The sequence below is a fragment of the Siniperca chuatsi genome, linkage group LG22, assembly GCF_020085105.1.
Source record: "Siniperca chuatsi isolate FFG_IHB_CAS linkage group LG22, ASM2008510v1, whole genome shotgun sequence".
Lineage (NCBI taxonomy): Eukaryota > Metazoa > Chordata > Actinopteri > Centrarchiformes > Sinipercidae > Siniperca > Siniperca chuatsi.
In genome coordinates, this window is record NC_058063.1 from 23,506,516 (window position 1) to 23,517,391 (window position 10,876).

At 40.4% G+C, this 10,876-nt stretch overlaps 3 protein-coding genes across 4 annotated transcripts in view; 2 read left to right on the top strand and 1 right to left on the bottom strand.

Moving 5' to 3' along the window:
- LOC122870221 (Fc receptor-like protein 5) overlaps nt 1-10,876 on the top strand; it is a 337,942-nt gene that overhangs the window by 11,541 nt on the left and 315,525 nt on the right. The gene's annotated exons all lie outside the window — the stretch shown is intronic.
- Nucleotides 1,005-3,926, bottom strand: LOC122870291 (CD226 antigen-like). The gene is made up of 4 exons (XM_044184431.1): nt 3,767-3,926; nt 3,149-3,481; nt 2,667-2,804; nt 1,005-2,075 (listed from the first exon to the last, which is right to left on the bottom strand). The coding sequence occupies exons 1-4, from the start codon at nt 3,831-3,833 to the stop codon at nt 1,966-1,968; spliced, it is 648 nt and encodes a 215-aa protein (XP_044040366.1). The 5' UTR covers nt 3,834-3,926; the 3' UTR covers nt 1,005-1,965.
- On the top strand, nt 2,811-10,681 carry LOC122870247 (Fc receptor-like protein 5). Of its 2 annotated transcripts, XM_044184312.1 has the most exons (7): nt 2,811-3,039; nt 5,482-5,626; nt 6,199-6,234; nt 7,995-8,258; nt 8,338-8,583; nt 8,659-8,820; nt 8,979-10,681. In XM_044184312.1, exons 2-7 carry the CDS (start codon nt 5,596-5,598, stop codon nt 9,089-9,091), a joined length of 852 nt encoding a protein of 283 aa, XP_044040247.1. In that variant the 5' UTR covers nt 2,811-3,039; nt 5,482-5,595; the 3' UTR covers nt 9,092-10,681. The 2 variants fall into 2 exon arrangements, with proteins under 2 accessions (XP_044040247.1, XP_044040248.1); XM_044184313.1 differs by lacking the exon at nt 2,811-3,039 and having other exon boundaries at nt 8,437-8,583.

The window sequence follows — 10,876 nt, forward strand, 5'->3', positions numbered from 1 at the left end:
GGAGCTGAGAGATTTTTGTCAAGTAGCACTGCTTGTGATCAACCTCCCTTTTCTCCTCTGGGAGGAGTTCATAATGCAACTGAATACATTCTCCGATAAAGCCAGGAATCAGAAAGTTGTTGAATTATCTCTAAATGATCATATTTGCTTTAGCTGCTCAGTTTTTGCATCCACGCCCTTTTCTGTCATCTTACTCTCCTGTCTCCTTCACAAATTTGGTTTCCTTTTATACTCTGTGTTAGTAAAATATTTCATCACCGGTCTTGGTCGACATTGTCCATCCAATTCAACAATAACAATAACAGATTAGGCTGTTAATTGTGACAGTTCAAACTACCACAACTTCAAGCGTCAATATATATTGTGTCTCCAGCTTTAGAGATACTTCAGACAGCAGTGATGCCAAGCACAGCTATTAATCCAAGCGAGTCTGGTACATTCAGATCTTTTTGTCCAAAGAATGCATTAACAGACTTTCCAATTTGTCGTCCACCTCATGTATGTATTTGACATTTGATCACTTTCTGTACGTTACTTGCTTGCACTGCACTTTTGCTGCTGTATTAATTATGCACTTACATCATAATTTGTGACACATGGCTCTCCTCTACATAGTAATACTTTTATTAATAAAACAGGTATCAGTATCTGTGATACTACTTGTATTATTTAGTATCAGATCAAAAGCTAATTCTGAGGTATCTCCCGGCATTTGGTCAGTCAGACAAGTGACTTTTCCAAATGCGTTTGTTTTGCAAAGTAGTTTGTTCTGTCATAAGATGGAATTTCTCAATACAGCTCCCTGAACTCTTTGTTCAGTGGAACTTGGAAGACAACCAGCATCGAGGCACGAGGACAAACAGCTCTGAATCCACAAAATGGCACTGACATGCAGAGCAAACAATCAAAATGGCCTCTCACGTTCAAAGCAGACGAGGTTAACTGTTAACAGGAAGTCGACCAACACAAGCTTTTTTTGTGTATATATCTCAGGAGTCACTGTATTTACAGAGAATCTTTTATTTGACAAGAAAGTTGTGTAAAGTGCTGCAGAGCAGAGTGAAAAATCTGTAGAAATATAAACACATGAAATGACACACTGGAGACCGTATAAAGGAAATGTAACATGTAAACTGGAAATCAGCATCAAAACACTGACCAAAGGGACAGAAACACACTGACCATGCAGGCTGGCCTACTGCATGGTGAATTAAATTATTCGGATCATTCAGTATAATGTATCATAAAGGTTGGATTTAAGGTTGACTTCAACCCTATAAAGAGAATTGATTGGTCAGAAAATCTGACCAATTTACAGCCCATTTTACAAAGTAAATATTAAAATCGATTATGTATTTCACTGTTGGCCTCTGAAGAGAGATCTGGTCTCTTAACTTTGTGTCAGTGAGCAAACTGATACAAGTGCACATGAAACATAATTATCAACCTGTAAATCCACTTTTGTACTTACACTTATTTTAACTTATCTTTAGCTTAACTTATATCCACTTTGTACTTAATATATCCGAGCTGTATTATAGTGCATTATATTTTGATTTACTTAGTACTTCTATTCCTGACGTGACAGTGAGTAGCTGTAATGAAAGAGTTTCCGCTCGGGGATCAATAAAGTATTTCTGATTCTGAAACAGACTCCAACATAAAACGTTACAAAGATCAAGATGAAGAGATAAAAACACGTCAGATCTCCAAAACAAGAGAACTGATTGGAAATCTGTAACAGAGTCAAGGTTAAAAAAAATAAAATAAAAAAAAAGTAACAGAGGTTGTTCATTTTTAAAGGCAGAATTAAAAAGAACACCGACATTTGAACACTGCTGGTTAACATACTGATGTGGGCAAAGTGTCAAGTGAATTCCCTGAATTAGCAAATACATAATATATTCTCTCACAGAAATCCTTCATTTGATCTATTTGATCAATTTAAAAACATAAAAAACTATTTTAAAAAAGTGCTCTAAATAACTTGGAAGCCTTCATCTGTAACTTTGTTAGCACAGGCCTGCACATCCTTCCATCTGGATCCTGTGTGGTGAGTTTTTCAGTTTCTCGATCTAAAACAGAGTAAATAAATACATAAATAAACACACCACATTGAGACTGTCTCCTTCACCTGCCGTATTACTGACAATTTCTTTTTACCTAAATATGTGAATCATAATAATCCAATTATCAACCACTGCTGTCGATGTGTGCCCCACCAAGCCAAGTCTTGAGGTAATCAACTGTATCTTACAGTGTATCAACATTTCTAATAATACGAGGTATCTGCTTCCAATTAATACGTCATCTCCTGGCAGCTCCACAGATTGGCCTACTAATGAAAACTGCAGACCCTCAGATTTGGTTTTATTAACATCTGATCACTGTCTCCCAAAGCCTTACTGAGAAATGATTTGATTCTTCAGTCTTCTTACGTTTAAATGAAGCTTTCAGGCTACTAAACAAGGTGTTGCCTTGATCTAGAAGTCTATTTTCAATTTAACCTCCAGACTTGATATTATTTGATTTCATTCATAGTATAATAGAGTGAATGTTAAGTTACAAACGCCGGTGGATTGAATCATTTACACTTTAATAATCTGAAACCAGTTCTGATGATTAATCGACTGGCTGAGGCCTCAACTGCAGCTAGTGGGACTTACCATCGTGGCCTGACTTGGGGTTCATACGTCCTCTGCTGTATATTCTGTATATTCTGTATATGCTGAACAGAAGAACTGGGAGAATAATCAATACTCCACAAATACACGAGGCCACTTTCCACTCCACGGCAGGTTTATCTGTGAAGAGCAGAAAGCAGATGTGTCAGTCAGGTAATGACTGAAAACAAGAACCTTGATGCCCGATCTTTCCCTGCTGCACCCACACCTGATTGGCTGAATAAGCAGCTGTTTGACAAGTGCAAACATGTATTCTGAAGTTCAGCTGACACCAACATGATGCTGAGCGAAAGAGACAAATCAAGGGGATATCTTCCCTCTCTGTGTCACTGCCCCTCCACTGCAGTTCAGCAAGGTAACAGTCTGGCACCACTGTGTTCGTTAACATGCTACTCAGATGTGTTGATAAGGAACTTTTACTAAAATATATGTATTGTGTGATAACCCGAAGGAGCCACTCTCACCTGGGTCTGTAACATGCAGGATGATGACAGCTTTGCTGCGATTTCCTTCAACAATTGTAACTTGACACTCGTATGTTCCCTCGTCTCTGCTGCTCACATTCATCAGCTTTAAAGACAGGTTACCGTCCTTCATCTGCCTGTCCACCAGCCCCGTCCGGTTCACATAAGATGGGTCCTGGTCGCGCGGCTCAATAAGGTGCCCGTCTCGGACATAGTAGACAGGTTTGCGGAGGTCAGATCTGGTCCACATTACAGCACCGATGGTGTCGTTCCCGGGACCCTGACATGGCAGCGTGACAGTGTGTCCAGGTTCAGCCGTGATGTTCCGTTGGTCTGAAGGATAAAGAGGAAATAAAACAGAGCAGAAAAGTTAAAACGGTTAAAAACACAACAACAAGTACAACATCTGTCTCCTCAGCCACCGGTCGGTGTGAAGCAAGTCTTCCTTTCATTAATTAGCGTTAAATTACTTGATGTTTGGTTAGCTAAGCATTCCTGCTAATACTAGCTTACTTAGCTTTATTTACGTTAACATCTTTGCTGAAACAGATTTGTAGAACATAATTCGTACATAATGCCGAATATTTAACTAAGTGGCCGCTATAATAAACAACTCACCGTGAGAGGGAATCTCCGACAGAGACAACGCGAAGCCGACGAACAGCACAATCGCGATCATGTTCATTAATGTGTGGAAATCTTCTTCTTCTTCTTTTTTAACGGCGGTTGGCAACCAGCTTTAATGGACTAATGGAAATGTGTGGAAATTTCCAGAAAGGAAGGAGTTACCTGGGCGTGTACCTGAGCGTGATGCGTTCAGGTGAATGGGATATAACGCCACTAAATGGAAAAGCGCTCACATCAGATCCTGAGTGTATACAAATGGCAGCATTATTATCTATTTATTCACCATATTCAAAATAAAAGGACATTGCTTAAAGGTCCGGTGTGGAGGATTCAGTGGCATCTAGCGGTGAAATTGCAGTTTGCAACCATTTGAATACCGCTCGCCTCACCCTCCCCTTCCAAACTTGTAGGAGAAACTACGGTGGCCACGAAACTCACAAAAAACGCGAAAGGCCCTATCTAGAGCCAGTGTTTGGTTTGTCTGTTCTGGGCTACTGTAGAAACATGGTGGTGCAACATGGCGACCTCTGTGGAAGGGGACCTGCTCCCTTTGTAAATATAAAGGGCTTATTCTAAAGTAATGAAAACACAACGATTCTTATTTTCAGGCGATTATACACTAATGAAAACATATTTATAAATATTATATTCCATTTCTGCCAATAGCGGCTCCTAAATGTTACACACTGGACCTTTAAATCAATATATGGCCATTTTGTAAATGTGTGAAAATGTTCTATTATATATGACTTCTCATAGTTAGGGCAACAGCAGGATGTAGAGGCAGACATTTTTTCAGGAATCCTGTGGGTCACGGGATTCCTGTGGGATTCTCGCCGGATGGGAGTCTATTTCACTATTCATCACGGGACTGGGACGGGACAGGAAAAAAAGTCAACGGGAGCGAGCAAGACAGGGAATCATAGGTCCATTTTGATATTTAAATATACAGTTTTAGTATGAAAAATGTATGTATGAAAATCCACTCCTGTGTCACCCTCTAGCAGGATCATGCTCAGCTACACAGAGATAAAGTTTAATCACTCTGAACACTTAATTTAAACTTAACTTAACACTCATTTAAACACTGAACACAACATTTACATCCAGTCAAAGACTGGAAATGATAAAACTTCAATTTTAGAAATTCATCTTCATTTAAATCTGCTTTATGTTTCTCATGTTTGTGTGTCGTTAATGTGTCTCTAGGCACTTTTATGAAGCCAATGAAAACACCACACTGCCCTGCTGACTGATAGCATGCAGCTATGTTGTACTTAGTCTCTTTCTGACCACATTTCAGTGGTTAAAACAAGTGAGAAGCTGTCAGAGACGCAGGTACAAAAGCACCTCTTTTTCACTTCCTCCCAACTGAACAGCTGTCACCTACAGGAAGATACAGCTGTTTATACCAATGTGTTACTTGATTTATAAAATCAATGTTTTAAGGTAATAACCAATCAGTCAATGCACAAAACCCCAAACACATCCTTCAGAGTTTTCCGACTGTCAGTGAAGGCATCATGCAGGTATTGATGTTCTCATTTAGATTCTGGTGTCAGTTGCTGATTTGGTTTTGATCTCGACTTCCAGATTTTGTTTCTGTCTCTCTTTACTTCATGTTTTGGTTCAGAGCCTCGTTTTAAAATGTAATTTATCAGCTTCACTGCAACTAAACAACTAAACAAAAATATTTCTCATGATAGTCTGTGGAGAGGAAACCACAACAGTGACAGCCATAGTCACAGAGGAAGGAGGAGGCTTTTACTTGATGTGAACATGAACTGATCAAAGTGTATCTCACTTCACCAAGTAACAGGATGGTGGAAACATCTCTGCTGTTGCTGCTCTGTAAGTACAGTCTGGGTGGGTTTCTGTCTGGGCTACAATTTATGAATAATGACGAGAATACTGTCATTTAATTACATTTTGTGGGTTTTACATCACTTTTCTGTCAGTGTGTGGACCCAGTTTACAGTATTTGGTTCCAAGGATGTTCCCAATTAACATCACAGGAGTTAATGAGAATGTTACTTTGAGACGATCTGATAATATTTTGGCAGCATTTATAAATCTCCAAGTTTGTTCTTTCACAACTTTGAGGCCACTGTTTGATATGAGAGGATTTGACTCATCAAGTTAAGTTTTCTGGTCCTGATTAATCCTCCTCAGCCTGTGAAAACAGTTGTAAAATGTCTACTGTATCTACGGAGGAGAAAATAACCCTGAGGATATCATAGTGTTATTACAGAATGTAAAGTGTTAGTAAAGATGAAATGTCTGTTGCAGATCCATCACAACCATTCATTTTGTTGTAGAATATGAAAGAGAGAACCTTCACTACCTTTCTGTCCTCATTCTGCATCATTATCAGTCTTGTTGCAGTAAAACCTCAAACCAACCTGATTCTCATTTCTCTTTAGTTGTGACCTCACCGCTCTGCTGCACAACAAACCAAGGTGAGTAAACTTCATCTGTCACAATCAGAAACATGACCGATGCCTTCTGGGAAACTTCTTCCTCTGAGCCACAGAGCTCCATTGTTGTCCAGAAACTATTAAAACACATCAGTGAGCCACACTGTTGCACTGGGTGACATGTTCCTTCATCACCATGAACACACACACTGTAGTTTATTCTGACTCAGTCCCACACACACCGTCCTGCTGCCCCAAACACTCACTAGAACACCACATGTGGATTCATCCGCCGCTGGAAATAGTCCCCAACAAATGCACTATTTCCTCCTGTTTGATAAAAACTACAGTTAGCAGCTGTTTTAGGAAATTACTATATAACTATATATTTATGAGGTGTTCTTAAAGATTTATGTCTTCAGTAGGAACCAGTGGGCTTGGAGCTGAGAGCCACAGACAGGAAGTCAGACAGTATTAAGAGACGAACTAACATGTTGTTGGTTTGGGTGTGTAAATGAGATGTGCTAACTATAATTAAAATATAAAATATCAGCAGCCTATTCCTTTAAGTATTGAGAGTGAGAAGAATCACTTTTGACTGCAGTTTACTGTTTCACTTCACTGTATCACTTAGACAGACATTGCCATAACGGAGCAGAATAATCTCCAGCATTGTCTAAATGGCAGGGTAGTCCACTGCCCGCCATTCAGGTCATGTTTTATAAATGTATAAAAGGAAAGTTTATATGCAAAAAGTAAATGCTTTGTGTATGAAGAAAAGTTTTGGTTACATTTCTGTTCAAAATGGGCTTGAAAGGTTACGTGTTGTTGTTCCGGGTGTTACCTTAGGGTGCACTAAAATAAAGCAGGATGTAAGGTGTTATAGATAAATAATTACACTACAACAGTTTAAACACCAGAAAAGGAAAAAGGTTCCTACTGGTTTTGGTGTTCTGTCACCTTCATATTCTGAGGTATTCAGCAGCTTCTTACAGCAGCAGGACTTTGGTTTTATAAACTTTGAGAATGTTTTTCTATGAGCTGTCTTGCAGACTTTACAGACATAGACAAGTCTGGAAGTGTAGTGGGCCCAAGTCAAGTCAATTTTATTAATATAGCCCAAAATAACAAATTTACCACAAAGGGCTTTACAATCTGTACAACATACCCTCAATCCTTAAAGGTCCAGTGTGTAGGATTTAGTGGCATCTAGCGGTGAAATTGCAGTTTCAATACCGCTCGCCTCACCCTCCCCTTTCAAGCGTGTAGGTGAAACTATAGTTGCCAGGAAACTCGCGAAATAGGCGAAAGGCCCTATCTAGAGCCACTGTTCGGTTTGTCCGTTCTGGGCTACCATAGAAACATGGCGGTGCAACAATGCGGCCTCCGTGGAAGGGGACCCACTCGCTTTGTAGATAAAACGGCTTATTCTAAAGTATCGAAAACATAACGATTCTTATTTTCAGTCGATTATACATAAATGAAAACATACTTTTAAATATTATACTCCATTTCTGCCAATAGCGCCTCCTAAATGTTACACACTGGACCTTTAAGATGACCCCTCCCAAAAAAGAAGGAAATAGATGCCAAGTGTTCAAAATAGACTGAAGTAACAATAGTGAAATTACAATATGGAAAATCAGAATGACAATATTATAGATAGATTGTAAACATATATTCAGAATATGGGGCTGGCCATAGAGAGTCTTTATGTGGATTGGAGAGTGGTTGTAAAAGGTGTCAAGATACCTTTAAGGAGTAATTTAGTGAAAATGTTTACATATCACTACTTCTTGCAGCATCTCTGACTGTGAGTCCCAGCAGCTCTCAGCTGTTTGAAGGAGAATTTGTCTCTCTGAGCTGTGAGGAGGACGACAGCTCTGCTGGATGGACGCTGAGGAGGAACACAACTGAAGGACGGATGTCTCAGTGTGGAGATCGCTGGGGAAGATCAGCTGGTTCTTCTTGTAAGATCAGTCTGACACGCTCATGGGACAGTGGAGTTTACTGGTGTGAGTCCACAGAGGGAGCAACCAGTAACACCATCAACATCACTGTCACTGGTAAGCTCAGACTGTGGAGTTAGTATTGATGAAGCTGTGTGTAAATGGATGAAATGCTTTAGTTTGTCTCTGTGTTGAGGTGGATCAGTGATCCTGCAGAGTCCTGTCCTCCCTGTGATGGAGGGACATAATGTCACTCTGCACTGTAAACCAAAGACCCCTCCCTCCAACCTCACAGCTGCTTTCTATAAAGATGGCACCTCCATCAGCACTGAGCCTTCAGGTCACATGACCATCCACCATGTTTCCAAGTCTGATGAAGGCCTCTACAAGTGTCACATCAGCCGTCATGGAGAGTCTCCACCCAGCTGGCTGTCTGTCACAGGTGAGGAGGTTACCTTTGATTTCAGGACTTGTTTCATCCAGAGATTCACCTGACCAAGTGGGATTCTTTCTACAGGTACACCTACAACCACAGCCCTGCCCTCTGCCTCTGCAGCCCCGCCCACTGCCTCAGCCCCACTCCAGCTTGTGTTCAGATGGGTCTGCCACTTAGTGGTGTTCTGTCCCTACTGCATCTCCACTGTCCTCATGGTGTCTTTATATCGACACAGGCCCACAGGTAACACTCTGAATCATTCACTGACCTTTCAAACACTCATCATCAATCAATCAATCAATCAGTCAGACTCTTCTATCACTCTGGTGTTGATGATTGACAGTTGTCTCTAACAGAAGTTGATATATGATCTATATTTTCTTTCTAACCTGCTCTCACAGCAGGAAATGACCTGCCCGTCTCCATGGTGATGACCCCGCCCACCCAGGCTGAGGCCGGATTGGATGACTATGATGATGTCGTCACAGCTGTCACCACAGAGCATCACTTCTGAGCTGATCCAATATGTTCAACGTGTTCTCGTTCTTAATTGAAGCTAAAATGTTTGAGTCTTCATAGACAAACACCAGAGGACCCAGAACACTTCCCTGTGGAGCTCCACATGTTCTGGTTTGACTTGTAGATGATGTTGAACTCAGGATCTCAGACTTCAGCAGCAGCAACAGTCTCACTTTAAAGCCTGATCACTCAGATAGAGACTGACTCAACTGAACTTGATTCATGATACAAATGCATTGTACAAAGCTGTCAGCATGTTTTTGGTCCAAGTGAAAGCTGATAGCTTTTCAGGTTCTGGTGTGGGTTGTGTTGGTGTTCATGTTTGTTTGGTTCAGATGATTTAGAAGAACCTCGGCAGCTTTTAAATCTCACCTGATCAAATATAACTACATGATGAGCATCTTTACTCTCAGTATTTGTTCCCACGTGATCATGTGGTTTTGTCTGTGGGTTCATCACTTCACTTCTCCTCTCATATCGAACAGTTTCCTTGTAACTGCTGTGGAGAAAACACACAGACATGTAGCGTTATACAAAGAGGAAGGAGGAGGCTTTTACTGACTGTCAAACTGCTGTTGATCTCATTTCAGCAGCAGAATGGAAGAAACATCAGTCCAGATGCTGCTGGGTGAGTCCAGTCTGCTGAATGTGTGTTGATGTCTAAATGTTGAGAGATGATCTCTGCTGCTTCTCACAGCTCAAAGAGTCATTTCTCTTTAGTTCTGACATACCTGCTGTACTGCACAACAAACCAAGGTTAGAAAACTTCTTCTATCAGTCTGAAATTCACTGATTCTGCCTGACAAACCCTGATAAAACTGTTAGGGTTGAGGACACAGCTGGAAGTCGGACAGAGTTAGAAGGTCGACTCTGTGTCCTAAAACTAGAATTTATCTAAACACATTTGAAGGAAATGTAGTAGCTGCCAGCCCTGCGACGAGTTGGCCACTGTCCAGGGTGTACCCTGCCTAAGGCCCAAAGTCACTGGGATAGGCTCCAGTCACCCGCGACCCCTAACGGGACCAAGCGGTAGAAAATGGATGGATGGATGGATGGATGTAGTAGCTGCCTGGATTTTGTTCCATGGCAGCGTTTTGTGTTACGTTGTTTTACCACAGAAATCATAGGTGGTGGTTGGGGTCGATGGTGGACTTGCAAAGCTCAGAACATGACCCAAAACAGAAGATGGAGACGCCCACACAGTCTGTGCACCAATGACTGACCACTCTGTGCTTGTCGTTGCACTTGCATGATTAAAGTGGGGCCCTTCATCTTGTTGTATCTTGGTCTCCCTTGAAAGAAACATTTCCAAACTAAAAGTGGGGTTTACCTGGTTAAATAAAGTTTACATTAAAGAAAAAATACATCAAGACACATGTCCCACCCCCTAAAAAATGTTTGACCAGAGACCAAAGAAAGTCACGAAAAGGTATGAAATATTTGGATTTGTCTTAGTTATTTATTCAAACACTTTAACTAAGTTTTCTTAAAAATGTTTTGTTGCATGTATCCAGCATTGGTCTAAATGCTCACTCAAATCATCTCCAGACTGCCAGGAATAAAATGATGGCCTGTAAATACTGAATCCTTTATTTGATTTATTTATTTGTTTCTTTGTTTATTGGCCTAAAATGTCAAGAAGTCATGAATGCCTATTCACAAAAAAATGTATATTTTATAGCGATATTAAATATATTTCAATACAACCATCATTGATTAACACATTTTAAGTTCAAATTAAGGGTTTATATATAAATATATATATCATGATGCTGTCGTT